A 25,670-nucleotide genomic window follows, 5' to 3' on the forward strand; every position below is an offset into this window, starting at 1 on the left:
AGCGCCCGCGGAGAGGTAGGGCGGGAGCCAAAGAGCCTTAAGAGCCCGCCTTTCTCAAACAAATAAAGGTGGTAGCTGCGGAGTCAGCGGGCGGAGCTAACTTGACCGCGACTCATGGTGTCGCGGGAACACCGGAGGTGGAGCCCCACGTAGCAAGAAGATGACCCGAAGTTGCTCGGCAGTGGGCTGCAGCACACGAGACACCGTGCTGAGCCGGGAGCGCGGCCTCTCTTTCCACCAGTGCGTGAGAACAGCCTCCGCGCTAACTCCCAGCAGGGCCAGGCGCTGCAGGCCACGGGGGTGGGGGCGGGGCCGGGTGGTGCGTCACGCCGTCGACGTGTCGTGCGTAGCGTGGGGCGGGGGAGGGAATTGGGCAACCTGGAGGGTAACGCTCAGTTTTGTCATCCTGCTCTGTGTTTGTCATCCTGCTCAGTGTTTGTCTGCAGAGTGTGTCTGCGAAGTGCTTGTTTTCTCCTTGCCTACCAGTGCCCTGTAGCTTGCCTACCGGACCCCAGTAGCTTTTAGCAGGAGTTACTCTAAAGGAGTCTTGCTGCCTTTCCGTCGTTTTATTGAAGAGGAGAAAGGAAGGCAGTTTAGAAGAACTGTTGAAGGCGTGCGCTTTCTTTAGTGTGTGTCTTGCTTGGGAGCTTGAGTACATATGCGTTTGTTACGAATAGAGCTCGTAATAGAGCTTGTTTGGAATAGAGCTCGCCTCCCTTCTCCCTCCGGTTAGCAAATCCAATTTACTGATGGTGGGTTGTGGTGAAGGAAAGTCCAGCGTTAATTGGTGCCAAGCGAGGGGAATGGATAGATGGTGTTGAAAAGTTCTGAACTCCCTGATGGCTTTTAGATTTTTTCAAAGCGGCATTTGGGATGAGGGCTGCAGGGTGCGTGACGTTATTCTGATTGAGTGGGGGTAACAGGTTGGTGTTTGGAGAAACTGAATCATCAGCTTTCTGGTTGTGGTTAGACCTCTGGTTCCAAACCTGAGGTCTAAGGGCTTGTGATCCACAGGTAGTCACCATTCTCCACCTGGGTGGGGTTTAGTTTTTACAGAACTACCTAAAGATAGCCAAAACGTTATGTGTATTCCTTGAGAAGGAATTGGGACTATTGTGTTGTCACTGAACTATTTATTGTTCAGGCTATCTGGTTTAAGTGCTACTTTTCTGCTTTCCCTGATTTCCCTAATTAGTCACTGCTTTGATCTCTTTGGAACTCAGAGAAGGCTTGGGACACTGAATTCCATCACCCTCCCTCCACCCCCCGCCCCCCCCCCAACACCCCACTTTTAGAAGTAAGAAACAGGAGACACAGGGCTTTTGTACCCAGGAAGGTTCTGAAGGCCCTTGTTTTCAGATTTTAACTAGTACTGTGTGTCTTTACCAGTTGTTCACGATCATTAGCCCAGCTCTACAAGCCAGGTCCAATTCTGGCTGTATTTGGTCATGGCAAGGAAGTTTCATTTGGCACAGGACTGGGGTGTATTTTCAGACTGATCAGATTTGAACCCACATCTGTGGGACAGTCTGGTAAAGGTCACTGAAATTAATGCGAGGTAGAAAAGTGGGTAGAACAGATCCTCTCAGAGGGAAAGAAATGTTTGGTATTTTTTAAAGTGGTAGCCTAATAAGGCAATATGATGAGGTAGCGAGTTAGACCAAAGTAGACAAAGGACTTTTATGAAAAGATCAAAAAGACCTGTAGGGGACAAGTGGTATTTGAATTGGACCTTGAACTCTATCTAGAATGGAGGGTGAGGTGGACAGAGGATAGCATTTAAATAGAAATAGCATGGAAAAGGGTTTCCCTGGTGGCTCTGATGGTAAAGAATCCGCCTGCAATGTGGGAGACCTGGGTTTGATCCCTCAGTTGAGAAGATCCCCTGGAGGAAGAAATGGTGAACCACCCCAGTGGTTGCCTGGAGAATCCCCATGGACAGAGGAGCCTGGCCGGCTACAGTCCATGAGGTCGCAAACAGTTGGACACGACTGAGCAAAGAAGCGCAGCACAAAGCACAGCATGGGAAAATAAAAGAATGGAAAGTGAAGATGTAGGAAACAAATTATCTAAAAACATGTCAAGGAGTTTCAATTATGTATGGTAGGCTTTTTGTAGTGTTGCTTATTTTTAAGGGAGGCCCTTCCTCCACCTAAGCTGCTGTAATTGTATCCTTTCTTCTCTGAGATTTGCTTCCATCACTTAGTTCTTGTTCTAGTTTCATTTTAAATTGCTCTCTCTGATGGTTACTTGCCTAAAAACACTGAACAGGCTTGAATTACTTCCACTTTTAAATACACACAAACTCTTGAACCTTTGTGCACCTCTGCACTACCCTACCATTCTCCTTCCATTTACAACCAAGTTCCTCAAAACAGAAGCCTGCACCTACTTCCCTAAGTCCTGTTGACTTATCAACCTACCGCAGCCAGATATCTGTCCACACCCACTGACTGAGGGTTATTGGTAATCTTGCCAAACCTAAATGAGCAATTATATTAATAAGTCTTTCTCTTGACCTGTTTAACTTTTAATCGTACTGGTCACTACTTGAAACCGACACCTCCTTTGGCTGTTCTGACATCCTCTCCCTAGTTCTCTCCCTTTTCTTTGATTTCTTTCTCAACGTTTGCTGCCCTGTTTTTCCTGTGCCTTTTTCCTGCTGCTGTTGCTGCTAAGTCACTAAAGTGTCCGACTCTGTGTGACCCCATAGACGGCAGCCCGCCAGGCTTCTCTGTCCCTGGGATTCTCCAGGCAAGAACAATGGAGTGGGTTGCCATTTCCTTCTCCAGTGCATGAAAGTGAAAAGTGAAAGGGAAGTCGCTCAGTTGTGTCCAGCTCCTCGCAACCCCATGGACTGCAGCCCACCAGGCTCCTCTGTCCATGGCATTTTCCAGGCAAGAGTACTGGAGTGGGGTGCCATTGCCTTCTCCAGCCTTTTTCCTAGTTTCTTTAAATAAGGAAGAACTCACTTACTGCTTTTATTTGTTTCATATGTTGTGGACCAGAGCAAGACCTGCTTAATTAAAAAAAAATTTTTTTTCGATACAATTATTATACCAGTGTGCTGTGACTCTTCCAGCCTGATTTCTTCCCTGTTCATTTCATTTTCTAGATTAGTGAACTGAAAGTCACTCAGTTGTGTCTGACTCTTTGCAAGCCATGCCAGAATACTGGAGTGGGTAGCCTTTCCCTTCTCCAGGGGATCTTCCCAACCCAGGAATCGAACTGGGGTCTCCTGCATTGCAGGCAGATTCTTTACCAACTGAGCTATCAGTAAAGTCCTCATGTTCTAGATTACTGGAAATTATGTTTCTAAAAAATGCAAATTTTATCATGCTCACTCCCTTAGGGAAGGGTTTTAATCCCTCGGGCTCTTTAGTGCCTAAAAAATAAGAGTCCAAGCTCCTCTGTGAGCCTTTCCTCTATACCTCTGTTCCAACCTAAATACATTCTGTCTGTACTTCTGTTAATGGTACATGTGTGCAGAATTAAACACAGTCTATGTATGAATGAGAAGGAATTGTTGGCCTTCCTGACAGCTAGAAAGTTGTAAGGAAGACAGAAAAGAATAGAGAGGAGAGAAGGAGTTAGGATACTGTGGTGTAAGTCCTAGTGACAAGGTAACACTGGTCTGCAGTAGTTCAGTCGCTCAGTTGTGTCCGACTCTTTGCAACCCCATGAATCGCAGCACACCAGGCTTCCCTGTCCATCACCAACTCCCAGAGTTTACTCAAACTCATGTCCATCGAGTCGGTGAGGCCATCCAGCCATCTCATCCTCTGTTGTCCCCTTCTCCTCCTGCCCCCAATCCCTCCCAGCATCAGAGTCTTTACCAATGAGTCAACTCTTCACATGAGGTGGCCAAAGTATTGGAGTTTCAGCTTTAGCATGAGTCCTTCCAATGAACACCCAGGATTGATCTCCTTTAGAATGGACTGGTTGGATCTCCCTGCAGTCCAAGGGACTCTCAAGAGACTTCTCCAACACCACGGTTCAAAAGCATCAATTCTTCGGCGTTCAGCTTTCTTCACAATCCAACTCTCACATCCATACATGACCACTGGAAAAACCATAGCCTTGACTAGACGGACCTTTGTCGGCAAAGTGATGTCTCTGCTTTTTAATATGCTATCTAGGTTGGTCATAACTTTGCTTCCAAGGAGTAAGCGTCTTTTAATTTCATGGCTGCAGTCACCATCTGCAGTGATTTTGGAGCCCAAAAAAAATAAACTCTGACACTGTTTCCACTGTTTCCCCATCTATTTCCCATGAAGTGATGGGACCAGTTGCCGTGATCTTAGTTTTCTTATTGTTGAGCTTTAAGCCAACTTTTTCCCCTCTCCTCTTTCACTTTCATCAAGAGGCTTTTTAGTTCCTCTTCACTTTCTGCCATAAGGGTGGTATCATCTGCACATCTGAGGTTATTGATATTTCTCCTGGCAATCTTGATTCCAGCTTGTGCTTCTTCCAGTCCAGCGTTTCTCATGATGTACTCTGCATATAAGTTAAATAAGCAGGGTGACAATATACAGCCTGACGTACTCCTTTTCCTGTTTGGAACCAGTCTGTTGTTCCATGTCCAGTTCTAACTGTTGCTTCCTGACCTACATATAGGTTTCTCAAGAGGCAGGTGAGGTGATCTGGTATTCCCATCTCTTTCAGAATTTCCCACAGTTTAAAGTGATCCACACAGTCAAAGGCTTTGGTCTGCAGTAAGGGCTCAGCAAAAAGGTAATATGGGAAGGAGAGAGTTAATCAACTTGCTGTTGCCTGAAGCTGCCATCTTCAAACTATTTGATCATGGCACTCTTTCCATAACAAAAATTTTGAATACATGCCTCTGATATTATTATGAGAATATTGGTGCTCTGTCAAACATATGAATGACTTAAATGGAAAGTGGGACCGGCAAGTTAAGAATTGAAGTGACTCTTTGATATATTCTCTTTCTGTAGGTATAAAGAGATTAAGAAATTTATTTCATAACCAAGGAAATATATGTATTGGTAATTTGGAACAGTTCTGCCTGAACTGTTGTAATGAATTCTATTTTAAACTTTTATTTATATGTTACAAACATCTGTTTTCAATAAGCAGATGGTAACATGTTTGCTTGTCTCTTTTTTGGAAGAGGCTTAAGCTATAGGTGTAGTTAAAGCCCTCCCCTTCAGTCCTTTCTCTCTCCCTCCCTGGATGTAACCCCTGTAGAAGAGGTTTTGTTAGCCACTTTTCTGGAAAATATTTTATGTGCAGGGAGCCAGAGGTAAATCCTCACTAACAGTGTAAAAAAGGCATAGTCAACAGGAGGAAGAAAATGGATTCTGTGTTACAGAAGCCAATTCATTATTGTGTATGTGAGATGGTGATTGGTTGAGAATTTTTCTGGTAAAGAACCCACCTGCAATGCGGGAGACCTGGATTTGATCCCTGGGTTGGGAAGATCCCCTGGAGAAGGGAAAGGCTACCCACCCCAGTTTTCTGGCCTGGAGAATTCAATGGACTGTATAGTCCATGGGGTTGCAAAGAGTCAGACACGAATAAGCGACCTTCACTTTGAGAGGTGGCTTTAGACTGGGGACCTCTGGATTCCAGTTTTATTTGATTAGTTAATCTATTTGCTTTTAAATATGATTTATGTGGCTGGTCTGGGCCATAGCTGTGACACACAGGAACTCTAGGTCTTAGTTGCAGCATGCGGGATCTTTAGTTGTGGCTTTGCAACTCTTAGCTGCGGCACATGGGATCTAGTTCCCTGGCCAGGGATGGAATCGAGGCCCCTTACCTTGGGAGCAGAGAGTCTTAGCTACTGGCCCACCAGGGAAGCTCCTGAATTCCAGTATTAACTGACTATTTACTGATGGCTAAACTTGGCTGCTCCAGTCTTGGTTTCATCTTCTGTAAAAGGATAAAAACCTGTCTTACTGAGCTTTTTTTTTTTTTCTGAGACTAAAAATGTCTTTAAAACATACAAAACACAAGGTAAATGCTTTAAAAGTATTATCAATTATTAATACCAATTTATTTTTGTCCAGAACTCAATCATGCTGGTTAAAGACTGCAGTATTTACCAGCCTTTTCCATGTCATTTTACACATCAGAAAGCTACAAACCTAGAAACCTGTTTGGGACTGGCTTAATGTAACTACTTCAAGAGCTCCAGGTGGCCCAGCCCACCCCATGGGCTAAGGGGGTTGATAGCTGTGCTCTCCAGGTGTGCCAGTTGGGAAGCTCTGCATCAGAAAATCAGGCTAGTAATGTAACTTGGTAGACCAGCCAACTTTTGATGGTCCCTGACTTGTTAAGAGACTACACTCAATCTGGAAATGTTGCCTCACAAACACGTACCATCATTAAGAAAACCCAGTGAAAAGAGATGTGCCTTTGTTTATTGGAAAATAATTCCCTGTACATTCTCTCATGATTGTATAGCATCATTTTTCTGGAACAATAAGATAAAAAGCCCCCAAAGTGGAATTAGTTGTTCCTAACAAAGAACAAACTTTAGATGGTACCTTTCCATTTACAGAGTGCTTCTGAACACATCTGTGTCATACACTCTTCCTGCCGCCCTGGAGGAAGCTGATAGACTGAGAGATGTATCTAGTGCCACATGGCTGCAAAAGGGAATGGAGGCTTAAGTGCAGGTTTTCCAGCTCACTGTTGTTTCTCAAGCTGATTGAGAGAGTATCTCAGAATTATGTTTTGCCATTTTGACATATCATTTCCCTAACAAAATTAGCTGAGGAAATGAAACTTTTTTTTACCAGTTTCAGTTCTTTACAACTGTGCACTTTAAAGCATGAGTTAAAATATGTAAGAGTGATACCTGTCAATCTGTCTCCAAGATAAAAGAAGAAGGTGCAGATAGAGCAGTTCTGTGATTTAATCTCATGAGTTTTTTCCCTCACTCATTTCTGAATATAATAATTTGGCTGGGATTGACAAGTAGAAAAATGCAAGGTAGTTTTTATGTTCAAGGCTAGGAAAAAGTTGTCCTTTCAAAACAAAATAGAAAAACTGAGTGTAAGAAATGTACTTGTTTTCTTTCGTTGTTCAGTTGCTAAGTTGTGTCCAACTCTTTGCGACCCCCTGGACTGCAGCACGCCAGGATTCCCTATCCTTCACCATCTCCCAGAGTTTCTTCAAACTCATGTCAGTAGAGTTAATGATACTGTCCAACCATCTCATCCTTTGTTATCGCCCTTTCCACTTGCCTTCAGTCTTTTCCAGCATCAGGGTCTTTTCCAATGAGTCAGCTCTTCCCATCAGGTGGCCAAAGTATTGGAGCTTCCCCATCAGTCCTTCCGATGAATATTCAGGGTTGATTTCCTTTACAATTGGCTGGTTGGATCTCCTTGCAGTCCAAGGGACTCTCAAGTCTTCTCCAGCACCACAGTTCAAAAGCACCAGTTCTTTAGTACTCAGCCTTCTACATGGGCCAACTCTCACATCCATACATGATTACTAGAAAACCATAGCTGTGAGTACATGGACCTCTGTCAGCAAAGTGATGTCTTTTTAATACACTGTCTAGGGTTGTCATAGCTTTTCTTCCAAGAAGCAAGCGTCTTTTAATTTCATGGCTGCAGTCACCATCTGCAGTGATTTTGGAGCCCAAGAAAATAAAGTCTGTTGCTGTTTCCATTTTTTCCCCAATATATTTCCCTTGTTGTGATAAGACCAGATACCATCATCTTTGGTTTTTGAATGTTGAGTTTTAAGCCAGCTTTTTCACTCTCCTCTTTCACCTTCATCAAGAGGCTCTTTAGTTCCTCTTCACTTTCTCCCATTAGGGTGGTATCATCTGCATATCTAAGGTAGTTGATATTTCTCCTGGCAGTCTTGATTCCAGCTTGTGGTTCATCCAGTCTACTGTTTCACATGATGTACTCTGCATATAAGTTAAATAAGCAGAGTGACAATATACGTACTTGATGTGATCCTTTCCCAGTTTGGAACCAGTCTGTTGTTTCTTGTCCGGTTCTAACTGTTGCTTCTTGACCTGCATACAGGTTTCTCAGGAGGCAGGTCAGGTGGTCTCATAGTTCCATCTCTTAAGAATTTTCCAGTTTGTTGTGATCTACACAGTCAAAGGCTTTAGCATAGTCAGTGAAGAAGTAGATGTTTCTCTGGTATTCGCTTGCTTTTTCTGTGATCCAGCGTATTTTTCTACTTGTTTTCTACTGTTTAGTAATGAATTTCCTCAAAATTCATCAGAAGCATCTGTTTTCTCACAAAATTTCTGAGGGTCAGGAATTGTGGAGTGGATTAACTGGGGGTGACTGGGAGTCTCATAAGATTGCAATCAAAATGTTAGCCAAGACTGCAGTCACTTGAAGCTTTGATTGAGGCCGAAGGATATCCTTTCAAAAAGGCTCTCATGTGGCCTTTGACTGGAGAACTCAAGTTTCTAGCCAAGTGGACTCTCCACAGGGCTGTTTATGGTATGGCGGGTAACTTCCCCCAAAGAAAAACCATTCAATAGAGCAAGGAAGACAAATCTTCAGTGTTTTTTCCTGATCTGCTCTTACAGCCCATTATCACCTTTAGAAGCAAATCACAAACTCCAGCCCACACTCAAGGGGAGGGAAATAGGCTCCATCCCTTGAAAGGAGGCATACCAAAGAATCTGTGGATATAGTTTAAAATCGCCACAGGAAAGGAAAGACACACATGTTAAATTTGAGCAGGTTCTGTTAAGTGTAGGCTGTGCAGATAGAATGTGCAGGATATTAAATGTGAGAATTGTCCACATACAAGTTGAAACAGATGAGATCACTTAGATACTGAGCTTTTGGATTTAAAAAGTCAAAGAACTTTGAAAAATGAAATCAGATCAAGTGAGTTAAATTTTAGCTGGACTTAATGTTTACATAAAGCTGTTAAATAATAAATGGGTTTGTGTAATAAATAATACTGTAGTATTACTATGATGTTTTCATGTTAATGGAACTTTAATATGATTGCTGTAGATTTCCAACTGATACTATACAGCGCTCAAAATGGATCAGGGCTGTTAATCGTATGGACCCCAGAAGCAAAAAGATTTGGATCCCAGGACCAGGTGCTATGCTATGTTCCAAACATTTTCAAGAAAGTGACTTTGAGTCATATGGCATAAGAAGAAAGCTGAAAAAAGGAGCTGTGCCTTCTGTTTCTCTGTACAAGGTACTTAAATCTAGGTGTAAACAAAATTCAACTTTATAGAAACTGAAAATTGAGACTGCTCACATTATAGCTAGGATTTACAGAGATAAAAGCAAAACCAAAAACCTAGGCCTAAAAAGTAAATCCAATAATACAATACTTTTGTTTTTAAAAATATATATGTAATATTACATAATATTTTAAAAATACGTATGTATTAATATTAATAATTATGCTTTGGAAGGTGTATATATGCAAATCATGACTAGAAATACATAAAGGTTATTGACGTGATCGCAAAAATCAACTAGTGAATGTAAATAGCCTTAGAATTCAGGGTTTTGTTTAAATATTAGACAGTTTTCATAATATTGAGCTGGCCAAAAAGTTCCTTTAGTTTTTAAGTGAAAATAAAAGACACCTTTTTCATTTTCACCAAGAACTTCTTTGAACAACATATTTACTGTTTTGTTCCATTACCTTCTGCCATTTCCCAGGCAATTTCATAATTCTTTCCTCCCAAAACTTTCTATGTTTTTGAGCAAAGAACTTTTGCAAGTGTCTTTCACAATATTACAAGGAATTAAATTTTTTTCTGTTAAGATAATTTTATAAAAACTGAAATAATTGGAAATCCAAAGGTGCAGTGTCTGGTGAATACAGCAGGTGAATCAAAACTTCCCAACAAAGCCATAACAGACTTTGCCTGGTCATTAAAGGAACACACAGCCTTCCGTCAGCCTGATGGGAGATGATGTGTTTCTTATAGAGTAATTCTGGATGCTTTTCATTGAGAGCTGCTTTCAGTTGGTCTCATTGGGGTTAATCACTTGGTTTTCCAGAAGGAGCTCATAATAGAGGACCCTTTACATACATACACACAAACCCACCATACATACAATATCACCTTCTTTGGATGAAGTCCAGCCTTTGTGGTTGGTGGTGGTTCATTTCATTTGCCTCACAATCTCTTCCATTCCGCATTATTGTCTAGTATCCACTTTTCACTGCCCATCCCAATTTGTCTTAAAAATGGAATGTTTTCATTACATTTCAGTAGAGAATTGTGACATGTGGAAATATGGTCAAGGTTTTTTCACTTAACTTATGTAGAACCCATACCTCAAAGTGATGAACATTACCAGGCTGGTGCAAATCATTTCCAGTGCTTGATTTGGATGTTTTGAGTATGTTTGCTATCTCCCATATGGTGTAGTGTTGATCATTTTCAATGTCTCGATTTGATTGCTATCAACCTCAACTGGTCTACCTGACCATGGAGCATCATTCAGTGAAACCTGCAGCATAAAACTTTGCAAACCACTTTTGATGCGTTCAATCAGTCACAGCACCTTCTCCATTCACTGCACAAATCTTTTTTTGCGTTTCAGTTGCATTTTTGCCTTTCTTGAAATATCAGTAATTAAGTATAATATGCTGAAACTGTTGTTTTTTCCCCACCTTTAATATTAAAGTGGCTACACAAAAATTCACCAATTTTGATAGTTTTTTTTTTTTTAATGCATGCTGATATGACAGCTGTCACAAAACAGTCTAACAAAATTGTTTCAAATGAGGTTAAAGACAACTTTTTGTAAGATGGCTCTTTTTTGTTAGAGCCATCTTACAAAAAAGAATGAACTCTTTGGCCAACCCAATACTTTGAAATTATCTACCCTTTTTTTTGGCTTTCCCCCAAAATGTTATTGATTTTGACCAGAAATGTACCTAATCATTAGCATTGATATGGAAAGAAGTATACAGGAAATAGAAGATTTTCAATGAGTCAATCACCAGTTTTGGTGTTATATTTTTATGTTTCTTTTGATTGTTTTTATGTTATCCTTTTACCCCTTAGTCACCCACTCACTCATATGTGACTCAGTCACTGTCTGCAGTCTTCATATAGTCACCCGACTATTCTATCCTGGCACTGCCCTAACCATCCTCTTATTCACTGGAATCTCTTTTCAGTGTTGTTTTATCTCATTCCCTCTTTCAGAAGAATATCCTTGGTGTCACATCCAAACTCTAAGTTCCAAGAGCTTTTTATTAATTGATTTGTGCATCTCTGACTACTCTGAATTCTCTTTTGGAACCACAAATACTTACCCACTGCATATATGATAAATTGCCTTGCTTTTATGATTTTGTTTAAAATCAGTAATAGTTACAATTTATTGAGACCCACAATGGTCCAGGCAGTGCACTAGGCAATTTATGTAAATTAGCTTATTGTATCCTCAAGTCAACTCTGTATTGTTATCCATATTTTATACATGAAAAGTTAAGGGATTATAGAGGTTAAATTACAGCTTTAAGTGAGGGAGCCAGGAGTCTGATTCCAGGGCCCATGCTCTGTCCTATGCCTTCCCTTCTGCACAAATAACTTCCCAGTCCCCTTTATTAACCATGTTATTACTCTTTCAAAGAACAACTCAAAACCTTCCCAAATTATCACCACCTTTCACTAGTTACTTGAATCATTTCAGAAACTCAGCATTATGTTACTATTTCTGTATGGATCCCACCACCAAAAAACTTGTGTACATTGTCCTGGAGACTATACATTTTTAAAAATCAGAGATTATTACCTTTTCTTTCATACCTAATTCTCCACGGCAACCAGGCGAGTGCTTTGTATTCAGTGATATTTTAATAGGTAATCATTGTGTGATAATTTCTGAAATAAACCTCATTTTCCTTTTGTGTCCTAGGTTCTCCAAGGTGTACACCTTAAAGGTAAAGCAAGACAGAAAATCCTCAAACAGCCACTTCCTGATAATTCTCAAGAGGTTGCTACTGAAGACCATAACTACAGTTTAAAGAGACCTCTGACAATAGGAGCAGAGAAGCTAGCTGAGGTGCAGCAGATGCTGCAAGTGTCCAAAAAAAGACTTGCTTCTGCAAAAAACTACAGGATGATCAAGAAGAGAAAGGGCTTACGACTAATTGATGCGCTTATAGAAGAGAAGCTACTTACAGAGGAAACAGAATGTCTGCTACGAGCACAATTTTCTGGTATGTTCCCCAGTGACCTATAATACTTACTGCACAGCTCCTAATTTTTATGAAATATTACATTTTTATTTTGTGTTGCCTATGAAAATATGCCTTTAGCTGAAGAGTCTCTAGCATAAATAAGAAAAATGGAAAATAATCACCAAAATCTTGTTACGATTATCCATTTTTAAAAGTTCTATGTTTATTATAGGAGAAGCAAAGAAATGTGTAAATGATAAAAACAACACATAATCCTACAACCCAGAAATGAGATCATATAGTTTATACCATATATTGTACTTTTCACTTTTTATAGTCACACTTGTCACTGCAAATTCTTTGTAAGCAGTATTAATTTGCTGCATAATTTATCACTAAAGCCTTTTTTGCAGTGAGTTGAACTAGATAATTTGCAAAATTTCTTTGAGTCTGAAAATTGTGTAAGTTTCCAAAGTTTTTTCTAAAATACTCTATAGAGTATATATATGTCCATTGAAAGACTACCTAGTCTTCTTCGTGAACCAGGATATTTGAAGAGGGGTAACATAAGAATTGCCAACATACTCTTTGATGAAAGGAGTAGGGATTTTTGGATTTGCATTCTGGTTAAAAAAAAAAAAAAAGAAGCATGTCAAAAGGACTAGATACCTCCAGTGGAGGAGCATATTTTGTGTTTTTCCAGGTGGGGAATATAGGTTATAAATAGGGGTGCTCACCAGGAACAGAATTTTTTTTTCTCAATGGTAGGAAAGATTTGTCTCTTCATTCTGATTAATGCTGTATACTATATCCCTCAAAATGTTTCTCATGTCTAATTTTTACTCTCAAATAAATGGTAACCAAGGAACAAACTAAAACAGATGAATGTCCTCATAATCCAGAGACTTAATTTTACTCCTTTATTTCATTTTCTTTCCTGTTCCTCCAAAAATATCCACATAGGCTGCTAATGAATAGTAAAACATAATAACTTAGGTTGAAACATTTTTCATCCCTCTTTTTAGTGAAATGATCCACAGTGAACAAGATAAATTGATAGTCTCTAAGACTGGATAGTAACCTCTGAAGCAATTCAGTTAAAATGTGATTATATTTGAATTTTGGTGCCTAGCACATTTTTATATCCAAATACTATGATCTGTGTCTGAAAATGTTACTGTACACATTTTTCATCACAAAGAATAAATTTACTCTCAACAGATTTTAAGTGGGAGTTGTATAACTGGAGAGAAACAGCTGAGTACTCGGCAGAAATGAAGCAGTTTGCGTGTACACTCTACTTGTGCAGTAGCAAAGTCTACGATTATGTAAGAAAGATTCTTAAGCTGCCTCATTCTTCCATCCTCAGAACGTAAGTGAATGACCTTTTTGATGTAAAATAAAACATGCTGTTCTTTCTTACAGTTTATACACTAACGCTGTGTGTATTCATACTCTTCGTTTTGTCCTTCTCTTTTTAAAAACTTGTCGGTGGTATTTGCATAGTATCACAATCTCGATATTTGATCAGCAGAGTGAGGGCATGTAGGCTGACAATATTTTTTTTTTGCATTTTTCAGATGGTAGAGACCCTCTGGGTGGTAAAAACTGAATCTTGAAATAGTGGAATATACTTCAGTAGTTTTGTGTACTTCATATACTTCGGTAGTTTTAATATGTAACTAATCTACAGGAGTTCTAGACTGCTACCATTGGTTTGAGGCAAAGATCACTGATGCCAGTGCAGTTATCCAGAGAACAGATATATGAAAAATAATTTTTTAGGATCTGTGGTTAAAATACATAGATATATTTATTTTCTCTTCTTGTTGTTCAGTCGCTAAATCATGTCTGACTCTTTGTGACCCCATGGACTGCAGCACACCAGGCTTCCCTGTTATTCCCTATTATTTTCTCTAAGTGGGAAGCAAAAAAACACAGTGACTGTGATGCCGTATAAATTTAATACTCACTATTCACTGTTATTTAAAATCGCTGGTTTTACAGACCCCTTTATTTGTATTTGGCTCAAATGGCAGCAGTGCGTTGCCTCACACTTCTGGAAGCTAGAGGTCCAAAATCAAGGTGCTGACATGGTTAGTTCCTTCTGAGGGTTGTGAGGTGAGGGTCTGTTCCAGGCCTCTTTCCTTGGCTGATGGATGGTGGTCTTCTCCCTGTGTTTCTGCACATCGTCTTCCGTTATCCACGTGTGTTTCTGTGTCCACATTTCCTCCTCTTACGAGGACGCAGTCATGTTGAATTCGGGTGTGCCTTAGTGACCTCATTTTTGCTTGATGAGTAAAGATCCCCATCTCCAAATAAGAGCACACTCTGAGGAACTGGGGATCAGCATGATGATACATCTTTTTCAAGGGATGCAGTTCAATTTACACCAGTCACATTCCTGCTGCCTGGGCCTCCCATTACCTGGAAACTGTAGGCTAACTCCTTCCTGTGGCTCCCGGAGCCTCTGTGACGAAATGCGGCTCCTGCTGGGCTCTGCAGCTCATCTCCTGCCTCCCTCTCTGCCTTCTTAGAGTCCATGTTCCTTCCGTAAGGCATTTCTTGCCAAATCTGGCCTTGGAGACTTTCTCCTCCATCTGCCTGATATGCCCATTCTCCCTGTTAGTCCTGGAGGTTAGCCCTTACCCTTCAGACTCAGATCAGATGTCACATCCTTTCTGAAGCCCAGCCTGCTGTTCCTCCAGTTCTGGCCGAGGTACCCTCTTGCACACACATATGGAACTGAATCTTAGTACTTAAAACACTGTCTGCCTCATGAGACTGTGAGCTGCTCAAGTACGAGATCTGCGTCTGGTTCTCTGTTACACCCCCTGCCCTGGCAGGGTGCCTGGAACACAGTGGTCTCTTGATAAATATTTATGGAATGGAAGAATGCCTGGATGGGCATTTAGGATTGTGAACAGATGTAAGGAAAAAGATCTGGAAGAATGTCTTTAAAATATTAAGTGATTTTTTAAAAATTATTTATTTATATTGAAGTATAGTTGATTTGGGAAGATCCCTTGGAGGAGGGCATGGCAACCCACTCCAGTATTCTTGCCTGGAGAAGCCAGTGGACAGAGAAGCCTGGCGGGCTGCAGTCCATAGGGTCGCACAGAGTCGGACACGACTGAAGCAACAGCACACACGGTTGATTTACAGTGAACAGTGTTTTGTTGCAGGTGTGCAGCAAAGTGATTCAGTTATATGTGTGTATATAAATATATTCTTTCTCAGAGTCTTTTCCATTATCAGTTATTGCAAGATTTGGAATGTTCCCTGTGCTGTACAGTAGGCCCTTGTTGTGTATCTGTTTTATATAGAGTGGTATGTATATGTTAATCCCAGATTCCTAATTTATCCCTTCTGCCTTTTTGCCTTTGGGACCCATACTTTTGTCTTCTATGTCTGTGAGTCTGTTAGTTTTATAAAGTTCACCTATTAACAGTGTTTTTTTTTTCTTTTTTTACTTTCCATTTTGTACTTTTCTGTATTGTTTCATTTATTTTAAAAAATGAAAGTGTCATTTTATACAATCAGAAAAAAATTTTTTTCACTTTGAGTCAGGGAAAAAGTTGGTGTGAGAGAGAAATCAGTTGCTTCCCTACAACTCTAAAAACCTGGTTTGGGTATTTCTACTCTAAGTTATAAAAACTTAAAAGAAAATGAAGAAGTTCACTTGTCTTTCTGCCTGATAAGCGTCACTCTAGTAGTTGTGGACATTAAGATATCATTCAGATTTCCATTTAGAAGGCAAGCTCACCAGAACATAAGCTTTTTTAAACTGTTTAAGCTAGAACTCTTACTTAGAAGCATTAAAGAGTTTCATTATATACTTACTGTATGTATAACACAGTTAGCATCTTTAGAGTTCGAGAATCCTAATGCAAAAGGACAAATTTTAACCACTTGATTAAAATTTGGTGACACGCTTGAAAAGGGGTTTTCACCATACCAGTGAATTGTAGGTAAAAAAAAAGCCTGTTGAGAGCCATTATACGTTTTCTCATTGTCTTATTTTGCCCTATTTTAAAATATAAACAACTAATATTTTTGCCTTCTAAATAGTTACAGTATGTCTTTTGCATCCTATAATTGTCTTTCAAATCTATTAGTGCATCTTGAAATCAATTTAGTGAGTCATAATTCACATTAAATTTTATATATGCATTTATATGCACACATACATATAGTAAGGATATGGCATATAATAAAGGTAAATTCTATTTATGAAAATTCTGGGTTGCAGCAATCTACCTGCAATGTAGGGGACCTGGGTTTGATCCCTGGGTCGGGAAGATCCCCTGGAGAAGGGAATGGCTACCCACTCCAGTATTCTTGCCTGGAGAAGTCTGTGGACAGAGGAGTCTGGAGGGCTACAGTCCATGGGGTCACAATGAGTCACACATGACTGAGCAACTAACTTTCAGATTGCAGCAAAATACTTGGAAAGCTCTGTCCTGAAATACTTATGGAAACATACTTTAAAATTTCAATTAGAGATCGGCTAGTCTAGGAAATAATCTTGGCAACCTAGGATATAGCCCCCAAATCAGAAATTCAACCTAAAAAACGTCATTTGAGAGTTATAGAAGTAAACTTCAGCAAAGACAGACACTTCAGTCTACCTCAGAATCGATTTAGTCTTATTTTAGACAGTTACTAAACTTGACTACTTCCTTTCCTGCTGCTGCTGCTCTCGCTTCAGTCGTGTCTGACTCTGCGCGACCCCATAGACGGCAGCCCACCAGGCTCCCCCGTCCCTGGGATTCTCCAGGCAAGAACACTGGAGTGGGTTGCCATTTCCTTCTCCAATGCATGAAACTGAAAAGTGAAAGTGAAGTCGCTCAGTCATGTCCGACTCTCTGCGACCCCATGGACTGCAGCCTACCAGGCTCCTCCGTCCATGGGATTTTCCAGGCAAGAGTACTGGAGTGGGGTGCCGTTGCCATCTGTAGCAAATTAGAGTAAAATAGAACTGATGAGAAGAATTCTGTCAGTTAGTGACAATCACTAATAGGAGACAATTAGCAGCAGCCTGGGAAGGTCAAGGAAACTGTAAAAGACTTCCCTGGTGGTCCAGTGGTTAAGAATTTGCCTGCCAGTGCAGGGGACATGGATACGATCCCTGGTCCAGGAAGATCCCCCATGCTGCAGGGTGACTAAGCCTGTGTCCACAACCACTGAACACATATGCACCTAGAGCTGGTGCTCTGCAACAAGAGAAGCCACCACAATGAGAAGCCCATGCGGCGCAACAAGGAGTAGCCCCTACTCTGCAACTAGAGAAAGCCCTTGGGAAGCAGCGAAGACCAGTGCAGCCTAAGATAAATAAAAAAAAAAAACCAAACTCCCAAGATAAATATCATAGTATAGGTACTTTTGTTGGGAGCAAACAGACACTTAATTGTCCCAAAGGGCATAATTCTTTGACTGTAAAGACAGTCAGGAAAGCACTGAACGAGGGTCTCAGGAAAGCTGAGTTTCCTGTTTGTGCATGACCAGCAGCACAGCACGGGCCAGGCATCTTACCCTATCCCTCTGAGTTCAATCCCTGGGTTGGGTAGATCCTCTGGAGGAGGGCATGGCAACCCATTCCAGTATTCTTGCCTGGAGAATCCCCATGGACAGAGGTGCCTGGCAGGCCACAGTTCATGGGGTTGCAAAGAGTTGGACACGATTGAGCAACTCAGCGCAGCACAGCAGCTGCCTCACTATCTCCTCATCTATAAAATGGGGTAGATGTACTAGATTTCTCAAAGTTTTCTTCTCCCTCTACAATTTTCATTTCAATGAATATATAGGTAAGGCTGGTTTATCATCTAAATTATAAACACATCGATTAGAACAAACTAGGTAATTGATTTGTACACTTAAGTGAATAAGTTTAAAATTATTTTGTGGTATGTTTGCGTCTTAAAAATGCTATTTTTTTTTTTTAAGTTTCTCTACTGGGGCTTCCCAGGTGGCACAGTGGTAAAGAATCCGCCTGCCCAGTTCAGGAGATGCAACAGATGCTGGTTCGATCCCTGGGTCGGGAAAATCCCCTGGAGGAGGAAATGGCAACCCACTCCATTATTCTTGCCTGGAAAATTTCGTAGACAGAGTTGCCTGTCCATTGGGTTGCAAAGTTGGACACAACTGAGCAACTGAGTGTACACACTCTAGTTTCTCCATTATCTTACTGTTTTATGGTCACAATAGGAATATATGCTTGAAAGTGTCAGTACAATTTGGCTACTTGCCTTTATTTCAACAGGGAGTTGAGGCTACTTTAGAACCATTTAAGGCATTTCCCCCTTTTTAATGTCTTCATTAGTGGTTTTTTAAAAAATATTTGGCTGCACCAGGTCTTAGCTGCAGCACGTGGGATCAGTTCCCTGACCAGGGATCAAACCCAGGCCCCCTACACTCGGAGCGGGGAGTCTTAGCCACTAGACCACCAGGAAAGTCCCTCTTCTTCTGTGTCTTATTATTTTTCATCTTTTACATTTTCTAGATGGCTGTCCAAATGCAAACCTGGTCCAGGTTTCAACAGCAACATTTTTTCTTTTCTTCAGCAAAAAGTAGAGAATGGAGACCAGCGGTATCAGTCTTGTTCACTGGTGATTAAAGGTCTATCTCTCACGCAGCAGCTCCAGTGGGACCCCAGCGGTCACCATCTGCAAGGCTTTATGGACTTTGGTCTTGGCACACTTGATGCTGATGAAATGCCACTTGCCTCAGAAACTATTTTGCTCATGGCAGTGGGTATTTCTGGTCACTGGAGTACACCTCTTGGTTATTTTTTTGTAAACAGGGCCTCTGGATATTTGCAAGCTCAGCTGCTTCGTCTGACAATTGGCAGACTAAGTGACATAGGGATCACAGTGCTGGCTGTCACGTCTGATGCCTCAGCTCACAGTGTTCAGATGGCAAAGGCCCTGGGGATACATCTTGACGGAGACAACACGAAGTGTACATTTCAGCATCCTTCATCTTCCAGCCAACAGATTGCCTACTTCTTTGATTCTTGCCACTTGCTTAAATTAATAAGAAATGCATTTCAGAATTTCCAAAGCATTCAGTTTATCAATGGCACAGCTCATTGGCAGCACCTCGTGGAGTTAGCAGCACTAGAGGAACAGGAATTATCACATATGGAGAGAATCCCAAGAAAACTTGCAAATCTGAAGAACCACATACTGAAAACGAATTGTGCCGCCCAAGTCTTCAGTGAGAGCGTGGTCAGGGCATTAGAATGTTTGCTATCATTAGGCCTGCCTTCTTTTCAGAACTGTGTTGGTACCATCCACTTCTTACGCTTAATTAACAATCTGTTTGACATTTTTAATAGTAGGAACTTTTATGGAAAGGGATTTAAAGGACCTCTATTACCTGAAACTTTTAATAAAATCAACCATGTGTTAACTGAAGCCAAGACTATTTTTGTTACATTATCTGACACTAGCAATAATCAAATCCTTAAAGGTAAGCGAAAACTGGGATTCCTGGGATTTTTGCTTAATGCCGAGAGCTTAAAATGGCTCTACCAAAATTATGTTTTCCCCAAAGTCATGCCTTTCCCCTATCTCCTGATGTACAAATTCAGTCAGGATCATCTGGAATTATTTCTAAAGATGCTCAGACAGGTATCAGTAACCACTTCTAACCCTACCTGCATGGCATTCCAGAAAGCTTACCATAATTTGGAGACCAGACACAGATTACAAGATGAGGTCTTTCTAAGTGAAGTAAGCAGCCTTGACATTTCAATTGCTCGAAGGACAGACCTGGCCCTTGGGACAGTTCAGCGTGAGTATGGTGTCAGCGTTATAGAGAGTCTTTTTTACAAAGAGGATATTTGCCCAGACTGGTCTGACTGTTTGCTAAGCGAGGCCTTACTAGACCTGTCAGTTCGTAGGCGAAATCTCACCTCTTGCGCTGGTTATATTGCCAATAAGTTATCAGCTCTTTTAACATGTGAGGACTGCCTCAGTGCGCTGTATGCATCGGATCTCAAAGCCTCTAAAATTGGATCCCTGTTATGTGTTAAAAAGGAGAATGGTGTGCATTTCCCTTCTGAAAGTTTGTGCCGAGTCATAAATACTTGTGAGCGAGTTGTGAGAACCCATTCAAAACCAACAGTTCATGAACCACTGCTTCCCAAACAGAGGGAATATTACCTTCAACAGAAAATATTATATGAGCTTTCTGGGCATATTTATCTTTTTGTAGAGTTAGATGAGCATCTCTTTGATGGAGAAGTATATGCCATCAATCACTTTGTAAAGTTACTGAAGAATATCATAATCTGTTTCTTAAAGATCAGAGCTAAAGATGTAACTCAGTACTCCTTAAAACACCACTCAGAAAGAATTGAGTTGAAAACTTTGTCAAGCAAACACTGGTCATCTTCACAGAATTACAGATGTTCAAGTTTTGCCAATACCAATAAATTCAGGCATTTGCTAAGGAACAATAGATAGACATTCAAATGAAGGACCTAAAATATATTAACATTTTTATTAAAAATAATTGGTCAACATTTATTTTAAAATTCAACTGACAATATTTTACAAATTCTGCACAGTGGACAAGTTTGTGTCTGTGTCTTAGGAATTTCTGTTATGCACGTTATCAAATCTGCATGGAATTTGGTAGGGCTTGCAAGCATTTCAGAGTTACCTAAAACGTAAAAAGCGAGAAGTCAGTAAGAACACTAGCCAACAGGTGCTGTGTTTGAATTTACGACTATCCAACTGAGTAATTCAACTGGACATACTTTAAAAACAAGTGAGAATGGCAGAAACAAGCACAATATTGTAACACAATTATCCTCCAATAAAAGTTTTAAAAAGAATAATGACAAAGGAGTCACTAAAACATTGACTCCTTTTATAAAGACTACATTCCCAGAAAGAGATTTGTTCTACAACTCTTAAGAATAACACTTGAAAAAAAAAAAGAAGACTGTTAACAGAATACCTATCAAACTGTGAATATAGTTTACTTACACATGAAAATTAGGCCAAGTTAAATACCAAACACTACAAAAATCCTTTTGCTGGGGTACCTTTAAATAGAAATAATTAAACTCTATTAGGCAGAAGGTAAACAAACACATGAGCCCTGAAACGGACGATTCCTTGTGCTACAGCCAAGCTCGGAAATGTTGTCTGGGGAGTATGCAGGTGACGCAGTTTTCACAGCCCATTTGTCTGGACTTTGAATAATAGAGTGGGTACTTGACTCCTATTGGAGGAGCACAGTGCTCACCAGAGAACGCAAAGAAGCCTTTTCTCAACTTCTTCTGAAGAGGATAATGATGAAACATTTTCAGTTTGCAATAAGGTTGTTTCATATCATGTGATAAATCAGTTGGGGAAAAAATGGTCAGTTGGGAGAGTATGAAAAAGTTTGTCTTAATCACATAATGAGATTTTTCAGAAATTTGGGAGAAGCTTAAATAATCTGAAGATGGAAACATACTAAGAACAATTTTCTCTCGTATCCAGATCTGAAAAGACAAAATAGGATAACATATAATTATATGTACTTCCAGAAATGGGGGTATTTTAATGGGGAAAAAAAAAAAAACTAACACACACATTATTCACCTGTGTATGTAAAGTATCTCTTATTGTCATTAATGTTCATAGACTACAGTTAATATGAAGACAAAGTTGTAAAAGATTAAGGACAGATAAAACTTGTTTTATTCATTGAAGTTCCCCATAAATAGTATATTTTGATATATTTCTGGTGGGTCTACCTCAAAGGCTTCAGTTTTGAACTGTAACCAGAACTGTCCTGTACTACATTTTATAAGGAGATATTACTAAGGAGTCTGAATACTGTGGGTTTTGTTTTGTTTGCACTAGAATGAGTTTAGATGCACCAGGATAAATCTTATTTAAAGGAAGCCTGTTTATGTCACCACCTTTAACTTATTGCTTATATAAAGTCAAGTTTTGTACTTATTTTAACTTAAAGCTAGGTTCATATCTGTAGTGTCTTATGTTCTCTGCTGTTACATCTGACCCATGTCTTGTGTAATTTATTAAAATAGTGCTTTGCATTTATTTAAGTGCTGGGTATAAACTGGACAAACGCTGAAGACAAGAATTTTTCCATCACTGCCATTAGCTCAGTTAGTTGTTCTTGCCTTAGTGCAGTGATCCAAGTCTGATGTCAGATTTACGTGATATGATATGCTTCACAGTGAACTTGCTGTCCATACTTGACTAGGGTAATTGATAGTTTACAGTTTCTACTCAGCACCCTTGTTCTTTCTCTTCAGAGAAAACAAATGTTCAGAAATGTATCCTTCCTACTTTCAACAAATAGTGCTGGAATAACTGGATATACACATGCAACATGTTAACTCTAAATGGAGCAAAGATACAAATGTAAGAGGTAAAACAACTCTTAGAATAAAATAGTGGAGACTCGGATTTGGCAATAGCTTCTTAGGACACCAAAAGTACAAGCAAAAACTTCATCAAAACTGAAAACTTTGTGCTTTAAAGGACACCCATCAAGAAAGTAAAGGACAAGCTATAGAAACATTTTCCAAATCATGTGTCTGGTAAAGCACTTGTATCTGAGTATACAAAGAACTCAATAATAAAGGATAAAACAACGCAATTTTTTAAATGGGTAAAGAATACGAAGTTATTCTTCAAAGGAGATATACATGAATATGTGCTCAACATCATTAGCCTTTTGGGAAATGCAAATCAAAACCACAATGAGATATCACTTCACACTCACTAGGATGGCTGTAATAAAATAGACAAGATAACAGGCGTTGGCAAGAATGTGGAGGAACTGGAACCCTCATATGCTGTTGGTAGGAATGCACACACTTTGGAAAACAGCCTAGCAGTTCTTTGCCAAATGACCCAGCAATTCTACCAATGGGCATATACCCAAGAGAAATGTACAAATTTCATAGCAGCATTAAAATAGCTAAAAAGTGACAAAGTCCAAATGTCCAACTCATGAATGGATATTTTACATTGTAACAAACTATCTTTTGCTGTGATGTACCATGCAGTACATTAACCAGAAATACATGAAAAGTTCTAGTTCCTCTACTTTCTCCCCAACACTTGGTATTGTCAGGGTTCTGTTTTGAATCAGCTGTTCTAATGGGTGTGCCATATTTCATTGTGGCTTTCATTTCTTTTTCTAATGACGCTGAACATCTTTTCATAGGTTTATCTGCCAGTCACTGTCATCTTAGGTGAAATGTCTGTTCAAGTCTTTTGCCTCTATTTTAAGGAAGGTTGATTGTTTTCTTACTGAAAACAGTTAAATAAAAACAGTAAGTTAAGTATTCTGGATAAAAGTACATTATTAGATGTATCTTGCAAATACCTTCTCCCAGTTTATGGCTTTTAAAATTTGATTGAGGTAAAGTTGTACAGTGTAAGTTGCAAGTGTATAACATAATGAGTGGTTCACAATTTTTAAAGGTTACGATGTGGCTTTTACTTTTTTAGTATGTTTTGAAGAACAGACATTAATTTTAGTAAGTCTAATTTATTGATTTTTCTAGGGATCACACTTCTTAGTTTCTTATCTAAGAAATTTGTCTAAACCAGTCACAGATTTTTCTTCCTATGTTTTCTTGTAGATATTTTCCAGTTTTAGGTTTTGCATTTAGGTTATGATCCGTTTTCGTTGACTTTCGTGTGTGGTAGTTCATATTTTTACATACTGATGGTATCCCAGCACCATTTGTTAAAAGGACTGTTCTTTTCCAGTAAATTACCTTTGATCCCTTGTCAAAAATTGACCACATAAATATTAATCTATTTCTGAGCTCTGTATTCTGTTGCCTTGATCCATGGGTCTTTCATCAATACCACATTACCTTGATTAGCCTTATATAATTCTTGAAGTCAGGTAGGAGTCTTCCAACTTCGTTCTTTCATAAAAAATGTTTGGCTATTCTAGTTGTACCTTCCCGTGTAAGTTTTATAATCAGCTTGTTTTTACAAAAACTCCTTATGGGATTCTGACTGGAGTTATGTTGAATCTATAGGCTGAGGAGAAATGATATCTTAATGTTGACTTCCAAACCATGAAAATTATATATATATAGAAGATCTTCAATTTTTTAATCAATGTTTTTGTTTCACATACAGATCTTGTACATATTTTTGTTACGTTTCATGTTTTGTGGTGCTGCTATAAATGGTAATTTTAGAATTTCAGTTTCTAAATGTTCATTGCTACTATGTAGAAATATACTTTTTTGCAAACTAATATTGCTAAATGCACTTGTTAATCCTAGTACCTTTTTATTAAGACCCTTTGACTTTTCTTATATAGGCAATCACATCACACCATCCACAAACAGACACTGGCATATTTATTCATTCCCAATCTATGGCCGTTTTGTAAAAAAAAGAAAATCTTATTGTACAGTGACCCAAACACAACACTGAACAGGAGTGTTTTGTTCCCAATCTTAGGGGGAAACACAGTCTTCACCATTCACGTGATGTTAGTTGTAGGCTTTTTGGTTGAGGATCTTTTCTATTCCTAAATTGCGGAAGAATTTTTTTAAACCATAAATGGGTGTTGGAACTTTCTCAGATGATTTTTCTGCTCGTTTCAGGGGGAACATTTTTGAGCTCTAATTTACATACCATAGTATTCACCCTTTTAAAGCATGTAATCTAGTAGTAGTTGGTATAGTCAAAAGGTGGTTTTCCGCAGTTTTTGAGATGATTGTTTTTCTTTTGTATGCTGATACACTGAACTACACTGATTTCTTTGAATGTTGGGTCAACCTTTTATTTCTGGGGTAAACCCAACCTGTTCACAATGTATTCTTTTTATTTACTGTCAGATTTTTCTGTTGTTCAGTCGCTAAGTCGTGTCCAACCCATGGACTGCAGCACGCCAGGCTTTCCTGTCCTTCACCATCTCCCGGAGCTTGTTCAGACTCATGTCCATTGAGTCGGTGATGCCATCCAACCATCTCATCCTGTCATCCCCTCTCCTGCCTTTGATCTTTCCCAGCAACAAGGTCTTTCCTAAGTTGACTCTTTGCACCAGGAGGCCAAAGTACTGTAGCTTCAACTTCAGTCCTTCCAATGAATATTCAGGGTTGACTTCCTTTGGGATTGACTGGTTTGATCTCCTTGCTGTCCAAAGGATTCTCAAGAGTTTTCTCTGGCACCACAGTTTGAAAGTATCAATTTTTCGGCACTCAGCCTTCTTTATGGTCCAACTCTCACATCTGTACATGACTACTGGAAAAACCATAGCTCTGACTATACAGACCTTTGTTGGCAAAGTGATGTCTCTGCTTTCGAATGCGCTGTCTAGGTTTGTCATAGCTTTTCTTCCAAGGAGCAAGCATCTTTTAAATTCGTGGCTGCAGTCACCATCCGCAATGATTTTGAAGCCCAAGAAAATAAAATGTCACTGTTTCACTAAATTATAGTTACATTGAAGTCTGTGGCCTTATAATAAACATTACTCTGAATATACTTTTTGAAACTAAAAATGCCTTAAATGCAAAATAAAGTTTT

The 25,670-nt window shown here is 39.7% G+C and overlaps 1 protein-coding gene across 1 annotated transcript; it reads left to right on the top strand.

Moving 5' to 3' along the window:
• The first annotated feature begins 26 nt into the window (after nt 1-26).
• On the top strand, nt 27-25,030 carry THAP9 (THAP domain containing 9). The gene is made up of 5 exons (XM_005904337.3): nt 27-240; nt 8,976-9,171; nt 11,868-12,171; nt 13,354-13,504; nt 18,635-25,030. Exons 1-5 carry the CDS (start codon nt 161-163, stop codon nt 20,601-20,603), a joined length of 2,700 nt encoding a protein of 899 aa, XP_005904399.2. The 5' UTR covers nt 27-160; the 3' UTR covers nt 20,604-25,030.
• Nucleotides 25,031-25,670: the final 640 nt, after the last annotated feature.

This window comes from Bos mutus, chromosome 6 (assembly GCF_027580195.1).
Source record: "Bos mutus isolate GX-2022 chromosome 6, NWIPB_WYAK_1.1, whole genome shotgun sequence".
Classification (NCBI taxonomy): domain Eukaryota; kingdom Metazoa; phylum Chordata; class Mammalia; order Artiodactyla; family Bovidae; genus Bos; species Bos mutus.

Bases quoted from the DNA above. Each gene is read 5' to 3' on its own strand.
- THAP9 (XM_005904337.3), top strand. From the start codon at position 161: ATGACCCGAAGTTGCTCGGCAGTGGGCTGCAGCACACGAGACACCGTG. The intron at 9,172-11,867 runs GTACTTAAATCT...TTTGTGTCCTAG, and splicing joins CTTCTGTTTCTCTGTACAAG to GTTCTCCAAGGTGTACACCT. The intron at 13,505-18,634 runs GTAAGTGAATGA...TACATTTTCTAG, and splicing joins CATTCTTCCATCCTCAGAAC to ATGGCTGTCCAAATGCAAAC.